At 42.0% G+C, this 25,700-nt stretch overlaps 1 protein-coding gene across 1 annotated transcript in view; it reads left to right on the top strand.

Moving 5' to 3' along the window:
* LOC125458433 (cyclin-dependent kinase-like 4) overlaps positions 1-25,700 on the top strand; it is a 67,471-nt gene that overhangs the window by 6,565 nt on the left and 35,206 nt on the right. Inside the window, exons 3-5 of the mRNA XM_059650638.1 lie at positions 8,832-9,026; positions 12,747-12,925; positions 20,724-20,836. Of these exons, the coding sequence (XP_059506621.1) occupies positions 8,832-9,026; positions 12,747-12,925; positions 20,724-20,836 (487 nt within the window). The remainder of the gene's footprint in view (positions 1-8,831; positions 9,027-12,746; positions 12,926-20,723; positions 20,837-25,700) is intronic.

Below are 25,700 nucleotides of genomic sequence, written 5' to 3'. Positions count from 1 at the left end.
CAGAAAGGCATGGAAGTTGTTTCTGTGTGCTCGTAGATTCCTCTGATATCAATAACTCAAATATTGTTTTGGTGTAAAATATTTGGAATGAGTTGCAGAGTCAGAGAGCAGAGTTAGAACATAGAACATAGAACAGTACAGCACAGAACAGGCCCTTCAGCCCACAATGTTGTGCCGACCATTGATCCTCATGGATGCACCCTCAAATTTCTGTGACCATATGCATGTCCAGCAGTCTCTTAAATGACCCCAATGACCTTGCTTCCACAACTGCTGCTGGCAACGCATTCCATGCTCTCACAACTCTCTGCGTAAAGAACCTGCCTCTGACATCCCCTCTATACTTTCCACCAACCAGCTTAAAACTATGACCCCTCGTGCTAGCCATTTCTGCCCTGGGAAATAGTCTCTGGCTATCGACTCTATCTATGCCTCTCATTATCTTGTATACCTCAATTAGGTCCCCTCTCCTCCTCCTTTTCTCCAATGAAAAGAGACCGAGCTCAGTCAACCTCTCTTCATAAGATAAGCCCTCCAGTCCAGGCAGCATCCTGGTAAACCTCCTCTGAACCCTCTCCAAAGCATCCACATCTTTCCTATAATAGGGCGCCCAGAACTGGACGCAGTATTCCAAGTGCGGTCTAACCAAAGTTTTATAGAGCTGCAACAAGATCTCACGACTCTTAAACTCAAACCCCCTGTTAATGAAAGCCAAAACACCATATGCTTTCTTAACAACCCTGTCCACTTGGGTGGCCATTTTAAGGGATCTATGTATCTGCACACCAAGATCCCTCTGTTCCTCCACGCTGCCAAGAATCCTATCCTTAATCCTGTACTCAGCTTTCAAATTCGACCTTCCAAAATGCATCACCTCGCATTTATCCAGGTTGAACTCCATCTGCCACCTCTCAGCCCATCTCTGCATCCTGTCAATGTCCCGCTGCAGCCTACAACAGCCCTCTACACTGTCAACGACACCTCCGACCTTTGTGTCGTCTGCAAACTTGCTGACCCATCCTTCAATTCCCTCGTCCAAGTCATTAATAAAAATTACAAACAGTAGAGGCCCAAGGACAGAGCCCTGTGGAACCCCACTCACCACTGACTTCCAGGCAGAATATTTTCCTTCTACTACCACTCGCTGTCTTCTGTTGGCCAGCCAAATTCTGTATCCAAGCAGCTAAGTTCCCCTGTATCCCATTCCTCCTGACCTTCTGAATGAGCCTTCCATGGGGAACCTTATCAAATGCCTTACTGAAGTCCATATACACCACATCCACAGCTCGACCCTCATCAACCTTCCTAGTCACATCCTCAAAAAACTCGATAAGGTTTGTAAGGCATGACCTACCCCTCACAAAGCCGTGTTGACTGTATTTGATCAAGCCATGCTCTTCCAGATGGTCATAAATCTTATCCCTCAGAATCCTTTCTAACACCTTGCAGACAACAGACGTGAGACTTACCGGTCTATAATTGCCGGGGATTTCCCTATTTCCTTTCTTGAAGAGAGGAATTACATTTGCCTCTCTCCAGTCCTCAGGTACGACTCCAGTGGAGAGCGAGGATGCAAAGATCTTCGCAAGTGGCGAAGCAATTGCATTTCTCGCTTCCCAAAGCAGCCGAGGACAAATCTGATCCGGGCCTGGCGACTTGTCAATCTTAATGTTTGACAAAATTTTCAGTACATCAGCTTCCTCTATCTCTATCCATTCCAGCATGCACACCTGCTCTTCAAAGGTTTCATTCACTACACAGGTCGTTTCTTTCGTAAAGACAGAAGCAAAAAACTCATTTAGGGCTTCCCCTACCTCCTCAGGCTCCACACACAAGTTCCCTATGCTATCCCTGATCGGCCCTACTCTTTCTTTGACCATTCTCTTATTCCTCACGTAAGTGTAAAATGCCTTTGTGTTTTCCCGGATTCCTTCTGCCAAGCCTTTCTCGTGCCCCCTCCTGGCTCTCCTCAGACCATTTTTGAGCTCCTTCCTTGCCTGCATGTAATCCTCTCTAGCTGAACTTGACCCTAGCTTCCTCCACCTTATGTAAGCTACCTTCTTCCTTTTCACTAGAAGCTCCACCGCTCTCGTCATCCAAGGTTCCTTTATCTTACCCCGTCTTGCCTGTCTCAGAGGGACATATTTACTCATCACTCCCAACAACTGTTCCTTAAACCATCTCCACATGTCTATAGTTCCCTTACCATGGAACAACTGCTCCCAGTCCATGCTTCCTAACTCGTGTCTAATCGCATCATAGTTTCCTCTTCCCCAATTAAATATCCTCCCATTCTGCCTAATCCTCTCCTTCTCCATAGCTATGTAGAATGAGAGAGTGTTATGGTCACTATCACCAAAATGCTCTCCCACCACAAGATCTGATACCTGCCCCGGCTCGTTTCCGAGCACCAAGTCTAGAATGGCCTCTCCCCTCGTCGGCCTGTCAACGTACTGCGTTAGGAAACCCTCCTGAACACACCTTACAAAAACAGCTCCATTCAAATCTTCTACTCGAAGGAGGTTCCAATCAATATTAGGAAAGTTAAAGTCACCCATTACAACAACCCTACTGCGTCCACACTTTTCCAAAATCTGTCGACCTATGCTTTCTACAATCTCCCTGCTGCTATTGGGGGGCCTGTAGTAAACCCCTAACGAGGTGACTACTCCCTTGCTGTTCCTAATTTTCACCCATACTGACTCAGTAGGCAGATCTTCCTCGACAATGGAAGCTTCTGTAGCTGTGATACCCTCTCTGATTAGTAGTGCTACACCCCCTCCTCTTTTTCCCCCCTCCCTATTCTTTTTAAATGTTCTAAACCCTGGAATATCCAGCAACCATTCCAGCCCATGAGAAACCCATGTCTCTGTTATGGCCACAACATCATAGCACCAGGTACTGATCCATGCTCTAAGTTCATCACTTTTATTCCTGATACTCCTTGCATTAAAGCAAACACACTTTAACCGATCCCTTGGTTCCTTCCCAGGAAAATCCTTCCCACTAGCTGGTCTACCTCTTGCTACTGCCTCACCTGCATCAACGCTCACCTCTGGTATACAGCTCAGGTTCCCACCCCCCTGCCATACTAGTTTAAACCCTCTCGAACTACTCGAGCAAACCTTCCACCCAGGACATTGGTCCCCTTCCAGTTCAGATGCAACCCGTCCTTCTTGTACAGGTCCCACCTTCCCCAGAAGGCATCCCAATTATCAACATATCTGAAACCCTCCCTCCTACACCAGCTGCGTAGCCACGTGTTCAGCTGCGCCCGCTCCCTGTTCCTCACCTCGCTATCTCGTGGCACCGGTAGTAAACCAGAGAACACTACTCTGTTCGTCCTGCTCTGCAGCTTCCATCCTAACTCCCTGAAATCACTTTTTATATCCTCAAACCTATTTCTGGCTATATCATTTGTGCCAATATGTAACACGATTTCTGGCTGTTCACCCTCCCCTTGGGAAGGATTAGTTTGTCTGGTTTTCCAAGAGGTGGTCAAGGCTTCAAAAGTATAAAATTGTCACTGAGGAGAGAAGTTAGAAGGAATTTATTCACACACCATTGTTGAGACATGGATAATTGCATGTTTCAAGGGGAAATAAACAGTGCAAATACTTGAAACAAGAAAACAAAAGGAAATTGTAAAAGAATGGAACAGTGTGATTAAGTTTAGATTGTTCAGCATAAATATGGTGGGTCAAACAGCTTCTTGAAAGTGTAAAGTTCTATGATCTCTTTAAAGTGTTTGGCCTAAACCACAGAATTAGTTTGCAAAACTGGAAAACACCACAAGTGCACATTGTATCCTGTTATTCCTTATAAATGAAACAATTATTGTGTTACTGCAATATCAGAATTATTAAGCTCGTCTTCTATTGTACTATTATTGTAATTTTCATACACCAATAAATCAGTTGAGGTCATGAGGTATTCATTTTCAGAGAAATACAATGTAAACTGTGGAAACCGAGGTCAATCAATCATAAAAGCTGCGAGGTCCGAAGAAATAAAAAGGGTAATATTATTGATGCAGTTGGCTATAGATACTTATTCAATTGTAAGTTGCTTTTTCAGTGGCCAACTCTTTACAGATCATGTCAACATTTTAAAGTTGTTCATCACCTTGATATGCTTGGCTATGTGATTTGTGAGGGGTTCATGATTTCAAAATATCCTTGACTTTTGATAATCATCAACAATTGACTGTTCATCTTGGGGTACACTCCGCAGTGACTTGGATGATAATGGTGCATTAGAACTCAGTCAACCTAAAACTGGGCCCTTGCAAATCTGCATCTAAGCTCTCTGAAATTCAGAAAGAGGGAGTTGTCCATGAGGGGAAGGGGTGTACACTCCATTTCAGGTAAATGTAAACTGTGTCCTGGTGAACGTCTCAGCATCTTGGCTGGAAGACCGACGAGCATAGTGGTTGCATCTTATGCTGAGCAGGCACCTCGATGAGATAGATTTTACGTGTATAAGGTAATGGTTTTGAAAGGGTTAATGTTGGGGACAGTAGCGATCTTCACCCAATCTGATGATGTCATACAGTGTTGACTGGGTAGAGAGGAATAGAGCCAGATATCCGATAGAAACAGATGTGTCATCACTGTCTTGATAGTCTTACTTATAATGACTAGCTAATGTGACTTACACCTATTGCTATCATACGTTAACAATACCTTGTTAAGATAAGTACTTCTTTTCATTAAGTCTCACAAGTTGTTCATACTTTACCATTGTTAACGGATTGGGCCCTTAGGTTCAGTTATAAGTAAAAATAACATTAGGAAGGACTATGGTAGCAAAGTGATAGTGGCCCTACTGCTGAGCCAGGAGGCCTGAGTTACTAGTCCCACCTAATCCAGTGATATGTCATTTCCATGTCTGACCAGGCGATTAAAATAAACAAAGGCTGTTGTGGCACAGTCCTACCTCTAGTCCAGAAGGTACAGGTACAAGTCCCACCTGTCCTGTAAGTGTCAAAACAGATTGATTAAAAATACTTAAAAAGGAGGATTTGTGATAATAACCAACCAATACCAACTGTGAGCTGGCAGTGGTTGGCTCAGATCTATGTACAATACGCTGATCATCACTGGGATCATTGTTTAAATATCCACAAGGTAACAACAGTGGAGAAAATCCATCAGATTGAGGTGAAAAAACTCTTCTGAAGGAAATTGAATTTACACTTTAAATGCCTTGCTGCTTTAAGAACACTAAGACAGTTAGCAGTTGCAAATGCTTGAATAGTTATCGTAACTCTGGAAAAAACGAGGCAGAAACAGCCCTTCAGGTTAAAACCTTCACTTCAGACATGGTGAGGAGCACAGGGAAGTAGTGTGAGCTAGTAAGGGCATAAAACTCTTGTAAAACTCAGCAGTTACAGAGCCATGAGAAGATAGATCTGTAGGGATAGTCCCAATTTGAGACATAGCTGGTAAGTGACCGTTTCAGACCTCCACTTGTAAAGTTAAAAATCCCTGAGCAGCAAGGGGAAGAACTTCAAATTAAAAGTACAAAGAATCATGCTAAGAAAGATAGAAGTTAATTGACCATTCATGATGAGCGTCATTGCCATTGCAAGCACACCACAAGGCAGGGCTACAATCACAGATAATAAAGTGTGAAGCTGGATGAACACAGCAGACCAAGCAGCATTTCAGGAGCACAAAAGCTGGCCAAGCAGCATCTCCCTGCTGTGTTCACCCAGCTTCACACTTTATTGTCTTGGATTCTCCAGCATCTGCAGTTCCCATTATCTCGGCTACAATCACGATGTATAGGGCAGGATTTAATTTATATTCAGTCTGCAGCATTGAAATCCAGCAGTGCAAATTAATGTGATAAAAGGAGCAGTTTAAAATATAGAGAAGACAGATTCCAACAGGAGAAAGGATTAAAAGACTTAAGGCTTGGATAAGAATGAGACATTAATAACTTAAACCATGGTTTTAACAGGAAGATTTAGTCAGGACAGAAAATTATTTGTAAAATTGCGAAAAGGAACATATGCTATATTTTAAGCCAGTAAGGGTGGGAGTGTATCTATTTTGCCTGTGAAAAAATTAAAAACTTTCATCTTGACTGTAGAGAATGGGAAAACTTCCATTTTGGCCATAAAAAGGTGGAATGAGCCCTATTAAACAGTACAGAGATGTAGCATTGTCATAATACAAAATTTAAATATAATAGAAGAAAATAAACACATTACCACAATATGCAATATGAAGCTTCTGCATTTCTGGAGTGCATCTTGTAGATAGAGCACACTGCTGTTACGGAGTGACAGTGGTGGAAGGAGTGGATGCTTGTGGATGTGATGCTAATAAAATAGGCTGCTTTGCCTGGATGGCGTCAATCTGTTTGAGCACTGTTGGAGTTGCACCCATCCAGTCAGGTGGGGAGTATTCCATCACACTGCTGACTTGTAGATGGTAGACAGGCTTTGGGTAGTCAAGAGGTAGGTTGCTCACTGCAGTATCCCAGCCTTTGACCTGCTCTTGTAGCCACCATGCTTTTTCGGTGAGTCCAGTTGAGCTCTGGTCAATGGTAACCCCCAGGATGTTGATAGTGGGGGAGTCAGTGATAATAACACCATTGAATGTCAAGGGTTGGTGGTTAGATTCTGTCTTGTTAGAGACGATCATTGTTCGGCATTTGTAAGGCTCAACTGGTCAGCCCAAGCCTGGATATTGTCCAGATCTTGTTGCTTGAACATTGTCTGCTTCAGTATCTGAGTCGTGAATGGTACCGAACATTGTATAATCATCAGCAAACATCCACACTTCTGATCTTATGATGGAGGGAAGATTGTTGATGAAGCAGCTGAAGATCATTGGGTCTCAGACACTATCCTGGTTGAACTCCTGCAGAGATGCTTTGGAACTGAAAAGGCTGACCTCAAAGAACCACAACCACTTTCCTATGTGCCAGGTATGCCTCTAATCAGTGAAGATTTTGGCCCTGAAACTCATTGATTACAGTTTTATCAGGGCCTCTTAATGCCACTGTCAGTTGAATACAGTCTTGATGGCAAGGACTGTCACTCTCACCACCTCTGAAGGTAAGCACTTTTGTACATGTTTGACCAAGGCTGTAATGAGGTCAGAAGCTAAGTGGCCCTGGCAGAACCCAAACTGGGCGTTACTGAGCAGGTTATTGCTGAACAGGTGCTGCTTGATAATATTGTTGATGACACCTTCCATCACGTTATTGATGATTGAGAGTATGTTGATGGAGTGGTATTTGGCCAGGTTGGATTTGTCCTGCTCTTTGTATACAGACATACCTGGGCAATTTTCCACATTGTTGGGTAGATACCAGTGTTGTAGCTGTACTGGGCCAGTTTGGCCAGGGGAGATGCAAGTTCTGGAGCTCAAGCCTTCCGTATTATTGGTAGAATGTTGTCAGGGCCCATAGCGTTTGCAATATCTAGTGTCTCCAACCATTTCTTGATATCATGTGAGAGTGAATCGAATTTGCTGAGGATTGGCTTTTGTGACACTGGTGACCATGGGCGGAGGCTGAGATGAATCATCCATTTGTGGCTGAAGATTGGTGCAAAGCTTTAGCCTCACCATACTTGCAAGATTTAATATTCGAGATGAGCCAAATGCAACACAAGCTTGGACATCTTGGAACAGAAAAACAGCTCTTCATAAATTGCTTCAAGACTAAATACAAAATTGCGCGCTGAACAAGTAAACACACAATTGTATTTAATGTGACTTATTGCTGATTGTATTAAAAATTACTAAAATACAACATTAGACACAAATACCTATAAGTAATTTCTTTTGGTTTTTGGTAATTGCTTCAATCTGAGAACAAATATGTTTCCTGAAAGAACAATTTAACAGAAAAGCTCAGCACGCACTCTTGGTTTGGCAAAATAGGAGTCTTGCTTGAGACCCTAACAGAGGTGGAGACATTGTCAGCATCTCCTGATAGTCATGGTTATTATGCATAACTGGCTAATGTAATTCTTATTTATTGCTTTCATGCAATAAACAACATTTTGCTCAGACAATTGCCACTTCTCATCGAGTATTGCAAATTGACCTTCGTTGATAAAATAGCCCCTATTTTCAGAGGAAAAGGAAGAATCTAGGGCTCATGTGATACAGTGGTAGTGTTCTTACCTCTGGGCCTGAAGGCCTAGGTTCAAATCCCACCTGCTGCACAGGTGTATAATAGCAACTCTATACAGATTGATTAGGAAATATCTGAAAGGGAAGGTCATAGGGATTCAATGGCGCGGTGGTATGCCCCTACCTCTGAGTTAGGAGGCCTGGGTTCAAGGCCTACCCCTGAGGTATTTAACAACATTTCTGAATAACTTGATTTGGAAATGTCTAAAAAAAACTGACAGGAAATGTCCTTACCTCTGGATCAGAAGATATGTGATCACATCCCACCTACCCCAGATGTGTGATATAACATATCAAACTAGTTGATTGTAAATAATTGCTTCCTGGAGCATTCAGTAGCTCCTTACCTTTGGATTGGAAGCTCTGGGTTCATGCCGCACCTGCGCTAGAGATTTACGATAACATGCCTTAGTGACATGGATTGGTGCAGCGAACTAACCCAACCATGAGTTGGATTGTTTGATCTTGTGGAACATACAAATCAGCTAGAGGTGATATGTCCCCTTGAATTTTCTTTCCTCCAATTCTGATGCTCTTTTCTCACATTCCAAATCAATGCCTCTTAGAATGAAGATATACTGTCCTTTTAATTGTTCTTTTTAATGCAAAATGCAAGATTCATTTGTGAATAATTACAATTTTCTTCTATCCTTATTACTTAACATCTGACAGCAATTTAGGCATGAAAATCTGGTAAACCTTATCGAAGTGTTCAAGCAAAAGAAACGTTTATTCTTAGTGTTTGAGTTTGTGGATCACACTGTTCTGGATGATTTGGAACGGTTTCCAAATGGATTGGAGAGTAAAAAGCTCAGAAAGTGTCTTATTCAGGTATTAAGAGCCACGGAGTATCTACACAAGAACAACGTGAGTAACAACAACCGTGGACATTTAAAATTAATCACAAAATGCTTGTGACATTGCCCACATCTGCATTTGATAAATATACGTTGTTTTGTATATATTGTTTATGTACATTCAGGCCCTGTTTTAACATCAATCTGTTAATGATGCATATATTGGTATATAGCATGAGGAAATCTTTGCTCTAAAGTTGTTTCGTATTGGATCTGAGGTAAAGTCATGTGACCTGATTGGAACCATTGGGGTTGACCTCTCCCATCCCCCGACTATGTCCCTCAGTGACACTCTGGCTTGCAGCATCTCCCGACACTTGGCGCTCCCTTTCAGTGATCCTGTGGCCCACAGTCTCTCCTGCTCTTTGACTGTCCAGCCCTCCTGACCTTTCTGGTCACTGCTGATCCTCTGGCCTGTGGCCTAATCCTTCTCCTCACCCTCCCAGATTCTGTAGATGATCCATCCCATCACATCTCTGGCTTGTAGTTTGCCTCCTGAAGATTGAAGCAACTGTAACTACTTATTTCCGGTGCCTTTGTTTGCAGTTTGATAGGGTTTGATAAAAGGGAGCAGCAAGAGGAGTGATGAGGAATAGGAGGTTCAGTGAGGGGGAAGATCAAGGAGTAAAATGTATATCAAGTGGAAGGCTATTTAATCATAGAATTACAGAATCCCTACCACAAGCACAGTGAGAAAAAGATAGCGCAGAGACGTCAAGGGCAAGCTAAGTAGAAAGAATTAGCATACTTGCCTTATATTTTTAAATTTATTTTGTTTTAAATGGTATTTCATTTTTCAAAGTGGGAATTCAGCAATGCAGGGAGATTGTGAGATAGTGATAATATCAAAAGAATTTTTAATCAATGCCAAGACTTTTAACTGGGAATAATTTCAATCTGGTCACCTTTCATTCTTCTAAACTCCAATGCACACAAGTTCCAACCAACTCAACCTCTCCTCACAAGAAAATCTCTCCATACCCAGGATAAAGCTAGTAAACCTTCTCCGGATTGCCTCCAATGCAAGTTTTTCTTTCCTTAGATATTTAGCACAAAACTGTTCACAGTATTCCAGCTATAGTGTGACTCATGCTTTTAGCAAAATCTCCTTGTTTTTTTGTACTCCATTCCCTTTGAAATAAAGGCCAGCATTCCATTTACTTTCCCTATTGCCTGTTGAATTTGTACGCTAGGTTGCTGTAATTGATGCACAAGGGTTCGCAAATCCCTGTCTGTTGTATGGTTCTGCAGTCTTTCTCCATTTAAATAATAGCCAGCTCTTGTATTCTTCCTGCCAAAGTGGATAAACAGTGATCAAATGTGCCACCTGTCCTGATTCTGTCCTGCTGGTGGGACAGGACATACCAAGGGATGATGATGGTAGGTCTTGAATAATATTTGTAAGTTATGGCTCGAGATGACTATATCAAACTATTGCTTGACTAGACTATGAGAGAATTCTCTCAACTTTGGCTCTAAGCTCCAGATGTTAGTAAGGAGGACTTGGCAGGGTCAATGGGCATGAGCTTGCCATTGTCATATCTGGTGCTTCAGTTGTGTCAGGTGGTTCATGCAGTTTCATTCCATTCATTCATTCAAGACTTTTGCAGTTTGATACAACTGACTAGTTTGCTATGACAATTACAGGGTATTTAAGAGTCATTTGAGAACTCCCTAGGTACAGGATCCTCAAGAAATTGCATCTGTCAGTGGATTAACTAAGGCTGCCCTCAAATTTGCTCAGGTGTCCAAGCAGACACCCGCTGTTCGGTCACTAGAGGCTTGCTAGAATGTTCAAAAACCTACCTGTACCTCTATTTACTCAGCCTTTCTAGGCATCTTCCACTCAAACACAACTGAATTTTCAAGCAGGAATCTTAAACTTAAATGCTGCATATTTATCCATAGGCTTATAGGGTTTTGCAAACTAAATATTCTCATCATGGCTTCCAGTGTTTTGGAAAGTAAAGTGACAGTGAAGCCAACAAAAGACAGTTAGAAATTGTGTGGGCAGGAAGCATTGATAGGAAAGATTGGAAGGGTGACTTTGACGTGCTGCTACCTGTTGCTGCAAAATTTTATTCATAATTTGCTGAGTTATTGCTGTGATTGCTGTTGCATGAAATAACGATTCACTGGTGACAACTGTTCATTTAATCTATTGATTTGTTGATGCACCATCTATTCATTTGTTGCCATGTTCACAGCTCCATAAATTCATAAATTCAGAGGTGCTCATTTTCCTATTATGCAATTCATCCATGTATCTAATGATCCATTTGTTTATCCATGTCAGCTGTTGCATTAATTAATAGATTCACTGTTTTCTTTCCATTAGTTGATGATTTATTTGTTCTTGTGCCACAGTCATGAATTTATTATTCTGTTAGTTACTTTCAGGTTTATGAATTTATTCATTTGTTCATTATTGCCTATGATATTGCTGGTACCTACTGCTCATCAGTTCATTACCACTACTTACATAACTGGAATTCCGGTTTTGTTTTATTGTTAACAGTATGTGTTGTTGTTTAGGTTTGAGTTGGCTTGTGATGGTTCAGATTTCCTATTTGTTTGTATGGTGTCAAATCGCTATTTTATGATTTATTATGATTTGCTTTCATTGCTTTTCATCTTCCAAAAAATTCCATGGCATCTTTTTATGATGATCTAAAGAGTCAGGTGAGATTGCATTTAAAATCACACCTACAAGACTGTGCAGCATTCCTTAATACTTGGGTATCAACCCAAATTTGGAGCTCATATCTCTGTTGTGGGATTTCACTTCGCAACCTTCTAATTCATGTTCAAGAGCTATGATCTGAACCACGGATGGCATTAGCTGTATTACAGTGTTTCTTTAAATTTTCCTAGGGTGAACCTCCTAGCTCTTTAGAATTGTTCATGTTCAATCAGAAACATACATTGAGTCACAAAGTCATACAGCTCAGAAACAGACCCTTTGGTCCAACCAGTCCATGCCAAACAGAATCCCAAGATAAACTAGTCCCATCTGCCTGCTACTGGCTCATATCCCTCCAAACCTTTCCTATTCATGTGCTCATCCAAATGTCTTCGTCAGGAAGTTCATTCTACACATGGACCAAGCTCTGTGGAAAAAAAAATTGCCCCGATATCTTTTTTAAATCTCTCTCCTCTCACCTTAAAAATGTGTTCCCTCGCATTGAAATCCTCCATCCTATGGAAAAGACAACTACCATTAACTCTATCTATACCCCTCATTATTTTATAAACTTCTATAATGTCACCTCTCAACCTTCCGTGCTCCTGTGAAAAAAGTCCCAGCCCATCCAGCCTTTCTTTATAATTCAAACCTTTCACTACTTAAGGAGGGAGGGCTTTACCAACTGGGTGCTGATGGTTACACACAGGGATTCTCTGATGAAGGGTTTAGGCCCGAAACGTCAGCTTTTGTGCTCCTGAGATGCTGCTTGGCCTGCTGTGTTCATCCAGCCTCACATTTTATTATCTTGGATTCTCCAGCATCTGCAGTTCCCATTATCTCTGATTGAATGTCAGGTGACCAGCACATGACCAAGTCCATTTATGTTTTACTGTCCAATACCTTAGACACTTTAGTACCATGGAACTGTATGTTGTTTGATTAACACTATTTGAACTGGCTGTGTGCAGTTAAATGAATCCTTTGTCACTTGGACAAAATGTGTAAGTTATTTACTCTGTTTTTCCCAAATTATTTCCCTTCCAGATAATTCATCGTGATATCAAACCTGAGAATGTCCTGATCTCAGGGTCTGGTGTTGTCAAACTATGTGATTTTGGATTTGCCCGTTCATTGGCTGCACCAGGAGAGCCTTACACAGAATATGTCGCCACTCGCTGGTACAGAGCTCCAGAGTTAGTAGTCGGTGACACCAAATACGGCAAGTAGGTATATATAGTAAGAAATTACATTCTTTTCTTTATTTTACGAGCAGAAGAACACACAGTTATTCCCTCTAACAGGACTGCATGTTTTACTTGCGGATTAGGCAGGACCTTTGTTTAGTCCTTAGTTTGTGTAGAGCTAACTGATTTAAGTCAGGTGAAGCATATATTTCAATGCCCACAGGCTAGATAAAGGAAAACTCAACTAAAATCTCAGGTCAGTACCTATCCTGTACTCAGTGTTGTGCAGGCACTTATGTGGGACCTCAGGAGGAAAACAATTCTGTCTCACTGTGATGCCCCTTAGGATGAATAGCTCGCTAATAGTCAATTCCTCAAATCACTGCACAGAATAATCATTTTCGGACAAGAATTCAAAGACAAAAAAAAGAGACAAATCAGGAAAAAAAAGACCCTGTGACATTCTTGAAACTTGCTGCCTTTGGCCTTGCTGATGTGGACTGGTCAGAAAATGGATTAGAGGGAATCAGACAGGGAGTCTTGAGAGAATGAGTGCAAGGTTAAGCAGTAATCTTCAAAAACCTTGAAGACCAGGTTAGTTTGATAATATAGAGTAGTTTTTTTTTCAAGGAAGGTTTTTCAAAGCAAATACTGAGTGATAGGTAAAGGTTTGCAATGTTGGCAAACCCAGAGCTCGGAAAAGGGATGTGAGACAATTAGGAGTGGGATTTGAACACACTCCACGTCAGTCTGCTGGATTTACAGGAAAATCTAATCTTGAAAACATGGGAAAGAAACTGCAGAGGGTTGAGTAAATGTACATTTTAGGATTTTGGAAATAAAGAAGATCACAAGCACCTCATATTCTCAAAGTGAGCAAGGATGGACTAGCAGTTCGAGTAACACAGTATAAATGTAGTTTTCCTTTTTCGGTACTACTTTTAAATTGTTCTGAGGCATACAAGGTGAAAGGCTTTGACAAAATGTGTCAATTTTTTCATAAGCATATTATGCAAAGAGAGCTGGAGCGTCAACAGATTGGATAGTATCTAATAAACATAAAGGGATGAATAAAAGGTTAGAAAGAAGGAAAAACATTGAGTCGGAGAGAAAGCTAGCTAGAAATTTAAAAATGGATAGTAAGGGTTTCTATTTATGTTTTAAAGAGGAAAGAAGTAATAAATTGATCATTTGTCCTCTGGAAAGTTACAGGAAAACAAATAAGGGAAAATGGGCATTTGGCAGATGAAATAAATGGATATTTTACATCAGTCTTAACTATTGAGGATGTAAGTAGCATCACAGAAATTTCAGGAATTCAAGAAATGGAAGGGAGGGAAGAAATCAGGAAAATTACAATCACAAGTTAAATTGAGAAAACTTCGAGCTGCAGGCTGACAGGTCATTGGGTCCTGATGTACTTCATGGCAGGTCTTTAAAAAAGTGACAAGTGAAATACCTGAATCATTGGTTTTAATGTTCCGAAATTTCCCAGATTCGGGGAACGTTGCACTAGATTGGACATGTAATGCCTTCTCTCAAAAAGGGAGGGAAACAGAACGTCGGAAACTGCAGAATAGTTAGCTTAATATCTGTCAAATGTTAGAACTATTATTGAAGCTGTTATGGGATGGTGGCTAGAAAAATGTAAGGCATGAGACAGAATCAACATGGCTTTGTGCAAGGGAAATCGGGGTTAGCCAAATTGAGTACTTTGAAGAAGTGACATGTGCTGTGGATTTAGGGGTGGATGTATTGTACTTGGATTTCCAGAGGCATTTGATAAAGTGACACATCAAAGATTATTGTGGAAAACAAGAATTCATGTTGTAAGGGTTATGAATAGAACATTGGCATGCTAATGAGTGAAAGCATAGACTTAAATGGGTCTCTTCTGGTTGGGAACATGTAATGAGTGATGAGCCACAGGGATCAGCTTTGGGGCCTCAACGCTTTACAACTTATGTACATGACTTCAATGAAAGGTTGGAAGGCACAGTTTCTGAATTTGTTGATGGCAAAATGTGGGCAATTTTAAAAAAGACAAACCATGACAATGGTCACAAACTTGAAAATACCAAACAGTTACTGGGGAAGGTGGACTGTTTTGTATGAGCTCTGGTGTGTATAATAATTTGCTCCTCTGGGTACTGGTAGACTTTGATGCAAATGCTTACAATGTCTTGAGTGAAGCTCATGTATGTTGAGCAGCTCACCGAAGTTTCCAGTCAGAGGATCTCAAGCTTCTACTACTTAATAGTTTACAGTGTTAGGGATGAAAGCTGACTAGATTGAGATAGTGACACTGGCTCAATCAAGCAAATCTTAGCTGGTCAGGTCAGTGTGCCTGTACTCAAAGGCAAGATCAACTGAAAAGATGGATAATAAATTATATTGGAGTAGAACATAAAAAAGGAATCAACAGAAGGAGTTGACGCAAAGCTGAATTGGTTGCAAAGGAAGGGAATTCAGCTTGAATGGCATCATCACAGAGAAGGGGGTGGAGCTAACTGTGATGAAGAGGAGAGAGCCATAGAAAATTTACAGCCTCTTTGAGTCCATCAAGCGTCCATCCACCTTAATCTCATTTTCCATCACTTAGCCCATAACCTTATATGCTATTGCATTTCAAGTATTCATCTCAACACTTCTGAAAAGATTAAAAGTCAAAGAGACAATCAGAACAATAAGGATTGGGATCTGTTTATTAAATGTGGGGAACACAATGGGATAACATGTTGAGATGAGAAGAGAGAAACAACAGTGGAATAATGGAGAGTCTAAGAATGAGATTGGCATCAGGATATGAATAGGAGTTGGATCAGGTAGAACAGGAGGAATGTTCAGTGAGGTGGGCTGAGATTAATAGAGTGATTAGAGAAGGATGGAGGAGAAGAGAGATGAATGAAAAGATTTCAAAAATAATGGGGTGAAAATGTACTCAAAAGCAAACTGGAATGAATCAAATGCAGACTTTACAAAGTATTTTCTGCAGCCTCTTCTCCAAATCAGGGATTCTGTGAATGTATAGTACAAAAACAAAGGAGTCCAGATATGTTTGCATCGTTTTAGACATGGTAAAACAGTTCACTCAGGCCTTTTGACTGAAATGTTGCGTTGGGAATACTGTGGGCCGTTTTGGGCCCCGTGCCTGAGGAAGGAATCATTTCATAGAATCCCTCCAGTGCGGAAGCAGGCCATTTGGGCTATCACGTCCACACTGACCCTCTGAAGACTATCCCATCAAGACACACCACGTCACTGTTACTCTGCAATTCCCATGGCTATCCATCTAACCTATACACCCCTAGACAGGTTGGGCAATTTCACATGGCCAGTTCACCTAACATGCACATCTTTGGATTGTGGGGGGAAACCCACACAGACACTTGGAGAACATGAAAACTCCACATAGACACATTCGCCTAAGACTGGAACTGAACCTGGTTCCTTGGTGCTGTGAGGCAGCAGTAGCTAACCACTGAGCCACTGTGCCACCCATGCTGGCAATGATGGGCTTCCAGACAAGGTTTACAAGAATGATTCTGGGGATGAAGGACTTGTCATATGAGGGGTGATTGAAGATTGGGGGTCTGTACTTGATGGAGCTTAGAAGGATGAGAGGGTAATCACATTGAGACTTAAGGAATGGAAGAGAGATGGGGAGGAATTTCTTCAGCCAGAGGGTGTATTGATCTGTGGAGTCCATTGCATCAAAGAATTGCGGGCCAAGGTCATTGAGAGTACTTAAGACAGAGTTGGATGGGTTCTTGATTAGCAAAGAGATCAAAGGTTATGGGGAGAATACAGGAGAATGGGGTTGAGAAGCATATAAGCCATGATTGAATGGCAGACTGCACTTAATGGGCTGAATGGCCTAATTCTGCTCCTACATCTTATGGTCCAAGGCAACACTCACTGCAAACTGAAGGCCAGTATTGTGTAAAAGCTGAAACTGTCGACCTGTAAGCCATATCCCATAATTCAACAGCCTTTCACAAAAAGGGCAGCCAGGATTTCACAGCAATGCTGGTGGTAGGGATGCTAATATGCAGTTAATCGTATCAAAGCATTCACATGCCTCTGCATGTAAAAGTTATTGAAATTTCTATGTTGGCTAAACTTGCAGGCCAGTTGCTGCATTTCAGGGGTTAATAAAAGGCAACAGTATTCACATTCTGCTATTAACCATAATAATGAAATTTCTAAGATAATTGCACAAATTTCTTGCACATGCTAATATCAGGAAAGTGGAAAAGCAAACATGGGTTATAGGAACATAGGAACCGTATTAAGACATTCAGCTCATTGAACCTACCCTATCATTCAACTACATATGGTGGATCTACTCAGTGACATTTTCCTATCTTCATAAACTTTAATGTAATTAATCTCCAAAGAAACTCCATAATGATTTCAACATCTTCTGTGTGTCATCTCAGTCCTGAGCCTGATAACATGTACTGCCACTTCTGTGGATCATCGTTGTTTGTATTTTAGAGATGATTTGCTCGGAGCTCCATCTTATCTGTAGTACATGCTGATGCTGAGGGGCTGGTATCTGCAAAACAATAACTCTAAGGTGTCAGGAATTAGCCTGCTGGTCCTGTGTTCTACCAATGATGAATTCCTGATGAAGGTACACAGGAAAGCCATACACATGACCAAGCACTGAATTTCAGCGGCAACCACTCTAACACCCACAGACAAAGTTGCCTGAAAACACTATTTAAACAAGCAACAACACACTGCAGCAACACAGAACTACACCAAAAAGAAGAAGAGTACCTCTCCCAAGTATTTAAGGACAACAGATACCCAAAAAAACTGGGCCAGACAATGTCTATTACACGAACAACACCAGGAAGATACTGCATGCCCCAAAACACTCATCACGCTACCATATATCAAGAGCTTATCTGAACTGACCACAAGACTTATACAACAACTGGGAATCAGAGTAGCACACAGACTGACATCAACCCCAGGCCAACTGCTAACTGAAACCAAAAACCCCTTACCCACTATGGATAGAGCGAACGTTAGATACAAAATTCCTTTGCAAAGACTGTGATAAGCATTACATTGGATAGACAGGAAGAAAATTAGCCACAAGAATACACAAACACCAACGAGCAACAAAAAGACATGACCAATACTCACAACACCAGGATCCTAGGACAGGCTGAGCAGAGACAAGCATGGGAATTCTTAGGGGCCCGGTTCTCCACTCAGAAAGCCATCAACAAACATATAGAGCCAGACCCTATTTCTACTCCACTACAAAGGAAAACCGGAAGTGAGGTAATCCAACCCAGTGGACACCAGAGTTTAAATACCAGGTGGGAAAACACAACAGTGCTTCACCGGAGGCTGCACTAATGATGTTACCCAGCAGGGTAATGAAACGTCCGCGGAACAATGACCCAGCTCGGCAAGTAAACCAATCACAGCAAAACAATAACTTCTGAAGAGTCAACACTGGTGATAGTTTGAAATCACTGCTAGACAAGTTCACACAGGTATTTACAATTGGTTGTGTGAACATGGGAACTGAAGGAAAGGGCCCTCTTGCAGCCCCAGTTCAAGTCCCAACTGCTCCAGAAATGTGTAATAACATCTCTGAACAGATTGATTAGAAAAATGGGAGCTGAAGGAATTGCTGTGCCCCTAACTGGCTCTGCATATAAATTAATCAATGGAAAACACAAGCGATTTGTTCCTGTTTGTGGTAAAATTGAATGGAATTTAGATGGTTGTTGTGGCATGGTAGTAGTGCCCCTGCCTCTGAGCTAGGAGGTCAACTCACACCAGAGACATGTCATAACATCTTTGAACAGCTTGGATCAAACATATTTAGAAAAGGGAACTTCAGACATTGAAAGGATTTGGGTTCAAGTCCCACTATACCCCCAAAGTGTGTCAGAACACATCTGAACAGGTCAATTTAAAATAGATGATCAAATTTTGGACGCACCATTGTCCTGTCATTCTCACATTCCATTCACTTAACCTGAACTATCAACATTCCCCCAGCACTCCACTATCACCAATCTCCCAACTATTGCATAAATGCTGCTCCCTCCACACTTCATTTCAGCTCTGATGAAGAGTCATCTAGACTTGACACTTTGGCTTGCTTTCTCTACATGGATGCTGCCTAGCCTGCTGTCACTTCCAGCATGCTTTGTTTCCAGTTAATTGGAAATATTTATGTTGTATCACAATTAGTAAAATAAATGTGAACATAAGGGTGTGATGCAATGGTACTGTCCCTACTTCTGAGCTAGGAGGCATGGACTCAAGCCCCACCTGGTCCAGAGTTGTGTAAAAATGTCCTTGGACAGGTTGAGTAACAAATACCTGGGAACCCAAGGAAAGGAGCACTTTTTGCACAATGGTGGTGTCCATACGCCAAGACCAAGAGGCCCAGGTTCAAGTCCTATCTGCTCCAGAGGTGTGTCATAATATGTCCGAAAAGATTGCTTCGGGAACTATCTAGGAACTTAAGGAAATAAGCTGATACACAACTCATTACAAAAGCATGACAACTGGAAGACAAATTCTTGTTGGCAGGAAATGCACTCTATTTTAAGATTTTTTTTGGTCTGTTATGGATAAATGCATGAGGTCACTCATCATTTTTTAAAGATCATAGGATTTTGTGAAGAAACCTTTTTCTGATTGCTTAACCAGTTTAATCACCATTCCCAAGCATCACTGTAGTCTGCATTATTACAATTGCAAAAAAAGAACAGCTGCATCAAAGCATTATGAAATTGTCACCTTAGTACAGTTTGCACATGTGCTACCCCTGACAAACAGCACTTAGACACTTTAGTCTTTATGTTCAAGCATGATGTCTAAGGGATAACTAATCACAATAAATATGGATGTGAGTTTGCTCGCTGAGCTGGAAGGTTAGTTTTCAGATGTTTCATCACCATTCTAGGTAACATCATCAGTGAGCCTCCGACGAAGCGCTGGTGTTATGTCTCGCTTTCTATTTATCTGGTTAGGTTTCCTTGGGTTGGTGATGTCATTTCCTGCGTTGATGATGTCATTTCTGGTTTTTTTTCTCAGGGGATGGTAGATTGGCTCAAAATCAGTGTGTTTGTTGATGGAGTTCCGGTTGGAATGCCATGCTTCTAGGAACTCTCATGCGTGTCTCTGTTTGGCTTGTCCTAGGATGGATGTGTTGTCCCAATCAAAGTGGTGTCCTTCCTCATCTGTATGTAAGGATATGAGTGATAGTGGGTCATGTCGTTTTGTGGCTAGTTGATGTTCATTTTGAGAAGATTTGTAGCTCAGGTTGAGGTTCTGGATGTGAGTTTGCTCACTGAGCTGGAAGGTTAGTTTTCAGACGTTTCGGCACCATTCTAGGTAACGTCATCAGTGAGCCTCCGACAAAGCGCTGGTGTTATGCCCCACTTTGATTGGGACAACACATCCATCCTTGGACAAGCCAAACAGAGACACGCACGAGAATTCCTAGAAGCATGGCATTCCAACCGGTACTCCAACAACAAACACATTGATTTGGAGCCCATCTACCACCCCCTGAGAAAAAGAACCGAAATGACATCATCAACACAGGAAATGACATCACCAACCCAAGGAAACCTACCCAGATAAATAGAAAGCGAGACATAACACCAGCGCTTCGTCGGAGGCTCACTGATGATGTTACCTAGAACGGTGACGAAACGTCTGAAAACTAACCTTCCAGCTCAGCGAGCAAACTCACATCCAGAACCTCAACCTGAGCTACAAATCTTCTCAAAACTCGCTAACAATAAATATTTCTGAAAACATTAATACATATTTTCTTTACAAGACCTGTAGATGTTTGGGCATTTGGATGCATGAGTATTGAAATGGCAACAGGAAATCCGTACCTGCCAGGAAACTCTGACTTAGATCAGATCCACAAGATAGTAACACAAGTGGGTAAGTACAAGTCCAAAGGTTTAATCATTATTCAAGGTCTATTGTACCAGTTGTTCGCATGAATTTAACAAATCTGCTTTAAAATAGAAGTGTACAGAGATGTAATTGAAATAAAATGTATCTCTACAGTAGCTACAAGTAATGGATTGAAATGGAAGAATAAAGAAATTTTACTGTGTTTATACAAGGTGTTAATGAGACCACACCTGGACTATCATTCGGTTGTGGTTTTCTTACTCAAAGAAGAACATCCCTTCCCTGCAGGGAGAGCAACAACACATTCACATGGTAATAAAATGTGAGGCTGGATGAACACAGCAGGCCAAGCAGCATCTCAGGAGCACAAAAGCTGACGTTTCGGGCCTAGACCCTTCATCAGAGAGGGGGATGGGGGGAGGGAACTGGAATAAATAGGGAGAGAGGGGGAGGCGGACCGAAGATGGAGAGTAAAGAAGATAGGTGGAGAGGGTGTAAGTGGGGAGGTAGGGAGGGGATAGGTCAGTCCAGGGAAGACGGACAGGTCAAGGAGGTGGGATGAGGTTAGTAGGTAGCTGGGGGTGCGGCTTGGGGTGGGAGGAAGGGATGGGTGAGAGGAAGAACCGGTTAGGGAGGCAGAGACAGGTTGGACTGGTTTTGGAATGCAGTGGGTGGGGGGGAAGAGCTGGGCTGGTTGTGTGGTGCAGTGGGGGGAGGGGATGAACTGGGCTGGTTTAGGGATGCAGTAGGGGAAGGGGAGATTTTGAAACTGGTGAAGTCCACATTGATACCATATGGATACCATATGGATATCAATGTGGACTTCACCAGTTTCAAGAAGTTCGATACTACTCAGGACATTGATGCACAATATCATCCAAAGGTACACTGCAGTAACTCACCAAAGCTTCTCTGATAACTCCTTCCAAACCTGCAACCTCGACCACCTTTGATGAGGTTAGTAGGTAGGAAGTGGAGGTGCAGCTTGAGGTGGGAGGATGGGATAGGTGAGAGGACGAACAGGTTAGGGAGGCAGCGTCGAGCTGGGCTGGTTTTGGGATGCAGTGCTGGGAGGGGAGACTTTGAAGCTTGTGAAATCCACATTGATACCATTGGGCTGCAGGGTTCCCAAGCGGAATATGAGTTGCTGTTCCTGCAACCTACGGGTGGCATCATTATGGCACTGTAGGAGGCCCAGGATGGACATGTCGCCTAAGGAATGGGAGGGGGAGTTGAAATGGCTCGCAACTGGGAGGTGCAGTTGTTTATTGCGAACCGAGCGGAGGTGTTCTGCAAAGCGGTCCCCAAGCCTCCGCTTGGTTTCCCCAATGTAGAGGAAGCCACACCGGGTACAATGGATGCAGTATACCACATTGGCGGATGTGCAGGTGAACATCTGCTTGATGTGGAAAGTCATCTTGGGGCCTGGGATGGGGGTGAGGGAGGAGGTGTGGGGGTAAGTGTAGCTTGCCTTCCTGCGGTTACAGGGGAAAGTGCCGGGTGTCGTGGGGTTGGAGGGGAGTGTGGAGTGGACAATGGAGTCGCGGAGAGAGTGGTCTCTCTGAAAGGCAGACAAGGGTGGAGTTTCAATTCTTCTGTAAATGGTTTCAAAAACCATTTTTTTCCCCAAATTCTCACTCTGCAAAACCAATTGACTTACATTCCCGAGAATATCTGGCTAAAAGAGTTAAGAAAATCTTCAAGGTCATGTTTCTTGTGGTGGAGGAATCAACTCGAAAATTTTGAAATCCTAAGTCAGTGGTCTTGCTCTGACTTTCTATGTCTTATCAGGAAGTCCTCCTGAGGCTCCCTTCCGAGATCTCCAATATCACAGGTCCCAGTCTTCGACCAATTTAATTCACTGCACATGATATCATGGAACAGCTGAGGTGCTAGATATTGCAGAGGCGATGGCCCTGAGTGTATTCCAGCAATAGTACTGATGACTTGAGTGACGCAGTAGCACAGTGGTTAGCTTTGCTGTTTCACGGTGCCAGGGACTCAGGTTCAATTCCAACCGCAGGCGACTGTCTATGTTGAGTCTGTACATTCTCCAGTTGTCTGCATGGATTTCGTCCACAGTCCAAACACATGGTGGAAAGGTGGATTATCCATGCTGAATTGCCCTTTGTGTCCAGGGGTGTGCAGGCTAGATGGATTAGCTGTGGGAAATGCAATGTTACAAAGATAAGGTGGTTGGGTGGAATACTCATTGGAGGGTCTGTGTGGACTTGATGGGCTGACTGCCCTGCTTCCACACTATTGGCATTCTGTGATTCTATGAATTTCTGCTCTTGCTCCATCAACCACCACTAGCCAAGTTATTCCTACAAAGCTGGCATGTAACCAACATTGTGGAAGATTACCCCTGTACTTCCTGTACATAAAAAGCGTGGCAAATTGAAACCAGCCAATTCCAGCCTGATGAATAGACACTTGATTGTCAGCAAAGGGGTTATTGACAGGTTTAAAAAGCAGCACTTACAAGGGAAAGTTCTGCTTGCTGGCGCTGTCTGAGTTCTGCTAAGGACATTTGGCTGCTGACCTCACTATAGCCTTGACACAAGCATGGACAAAGGGACTGAAGACCAAGGTGAGGCCAAAGTGACTATCCTTAACATAAGGCAGCACTTGACTTAAGATGGCATCAAGAAGACCAAATAGAAGTAGAGTCAAGGAGAATCTTGGTTAAAAACTCTCCAATGAATGGTGTCATAGCTAATACAAAAGAAGATATTTGTGATTGCTTCATGTCAGCCTCCTCAGCCCCAAAACATCAGGGCAAATATTCTTTACAGTAATGTCCTGGGACCAACCATCTTTAGATGTTTTAGCAGTGGTAAAGATTGTACTATATTCAACACCATTTGCAATACCTCAGATAATTAAGCAGCCAGTGTCCATACGAGCTAATAATTCGCAAGTAACATTTGCGCTTCAAAAGCACCAGGATATACCCATTTCCAAGAAAAGAGAATTTAACCATCGTCCCTTGATATTCAATGGCGTCACTGAATCCTTGATCATCACCATCCTGGGGTATACCAGTGATCAGATAAGTACTGTGGGAACATTGTAGGTGAGGGGCTAGGAATTCTGTGGCAAATGACACACCCCCTGTCTCCTTGTTCCTGTCCACCATGTACAAGACACGTCAGAAATGTAATGGAATATACTGCACTTGCCCAGTTGGCTATAGTTCCAATAATACTCAAGAAGTTCGATACTACTCAGGACATTGATGCACAATATCATCCAAAGGTACACTGCAGTAACTCACCAAAGCTTCTCTGATAACTCCTTCCAAACCTGCAACCTCGACCACCTTTGATGGGGTATGCATCAAAACACCACCTGCAATTTCCCCTCCAAACCACACATCATTCTGTCTTAGAACTATGAAGCTGATATGTTTGAACCTTAACGAAACCTGCATTTGTAACTGTAACAGTCCCTGCAGTAATATTTGTCACTCTGGCACTGAGTAATTATCCTTTGAGAGAAATAGCCCAATCTATCACTTTGTCTATCCTCCTCCAGTCTATTATGCACTGTACTCTGTTCCTCATGACTGTCAAACATATGAGTAAGTGAATTGCATTTGCTTCTTCATCTTCTGTTGTTGCTCAGATTCTGCAAGTTAATAATCAATCCTGAATAACCTAGGTTGATAATACTATAATAATTTAACTCTCATCATTAGAGAATTACTATCATTCCCTATCAATTAATGTAAATCTTTACATTCTTTCTGCTATTATCTTTTATAACATAAAGAATGCCCAGTATTAAACTTTATCCCTCATAACATAATACAATATCATAAGGCATGCCAAATTTTCTCTATGATTCTAGCTTTGATGAATGTTCTTCTCCCTGCATCTCGGTCATCCAAGTATGCAGAAAAGGTGGAACTATTTGTAGTCCCTTCCAAGAGTGGGGAATGATCATACATCACTGGTATTTTTGGACTGCTTCCAAAGATCAGCTGATACAGACTATAGCCTCTAACCAGTGAGATTAATTTTCCACATAGGCTGCCCATGCTGGGGCAGTTGTTGACTTATAATTTGGCTGGTCACTTGAGGTGTTACAGAGCATGTTATCAATCACTGTGTGTAATTTATTTGACAAAGCCTGTTCCTGAAGGGACACTTGAGGTGTTGCAGAGCTTGTTATCAATCACTGTGTGTAATTTATTTGACAAAGCCTGTTCCTGAAGGGACACTTGAGGTGTTGCAGAGCTTGTTATCAATCACTGTGTGTAATTTATTTGACAAAGCCTGTTCCTGAAGGGACTTTTCAACTGTTGTGTTAATCCCTGCCATGTTCAAGCACAAGTCTCTGAACTTGTTGTTGTCAACATCTGTGTATGTTCATAGGGTTCTTCTTTTTAATTTGTATGATTCAAGCGGTTAAACTTTTGTTTGAACTAGTTAAAGGCTAATTTATTACATGCTTCTGTTGAAGGTCCCTGGAGAATAATGAGATAAATTTATTAACTAAAAGTTACAGAATCATATAGTTTAACAGTGCAGAAACGGGCTATTGTCCCATTGTACCCATTCCATCTCTTTAAATGAGTATCATTATCTCTGGGAATCTCCAGTTTTCTCCCCCACACCCTTGGGCATTATTTTTATCAAAATAATCATCCAATGCCCTCTCCATTGTCTCAGTTTGCCCTGCCTCCTCCACAATTCCAGGCAGTGCATTTCAAACCCGAATTAACCTGCTGTGTGAAAAGGACTTTCTTTCTCACATCACCCTTGCTTCTTTTGCAAATCACTTTAAATCTGTGCTTCCTCACCCTCATTCCTTTTACAAGCAGAAACAGTTTCACTGTATCCACTTTATCCAGCCCAAGCGTGATTTTGAAAACCTCTGT

The sequence above is a fragment of the Stegostoma tigrinum genome, chromosome 13, assembly GCF_030684315.1.
Source record: "Stegostoma tigrinum isolate sSteTig4 chromosome 13, sSteTig4.hap1, whole genome shotgun sequence".
Classification (NCBI taxonomy): Eukaryota; Metazoa; Chordata; class Chondrichthyes; order Orectolobiformes; family Stegostomatidae; genus Stegostoma; species Stegostoma tigrinum.
The sequence above is the reverse complement of the archived record's forward strand: the minus strand, read 5'-3'. Positions and strand labels throughout refer to the sequence as shown.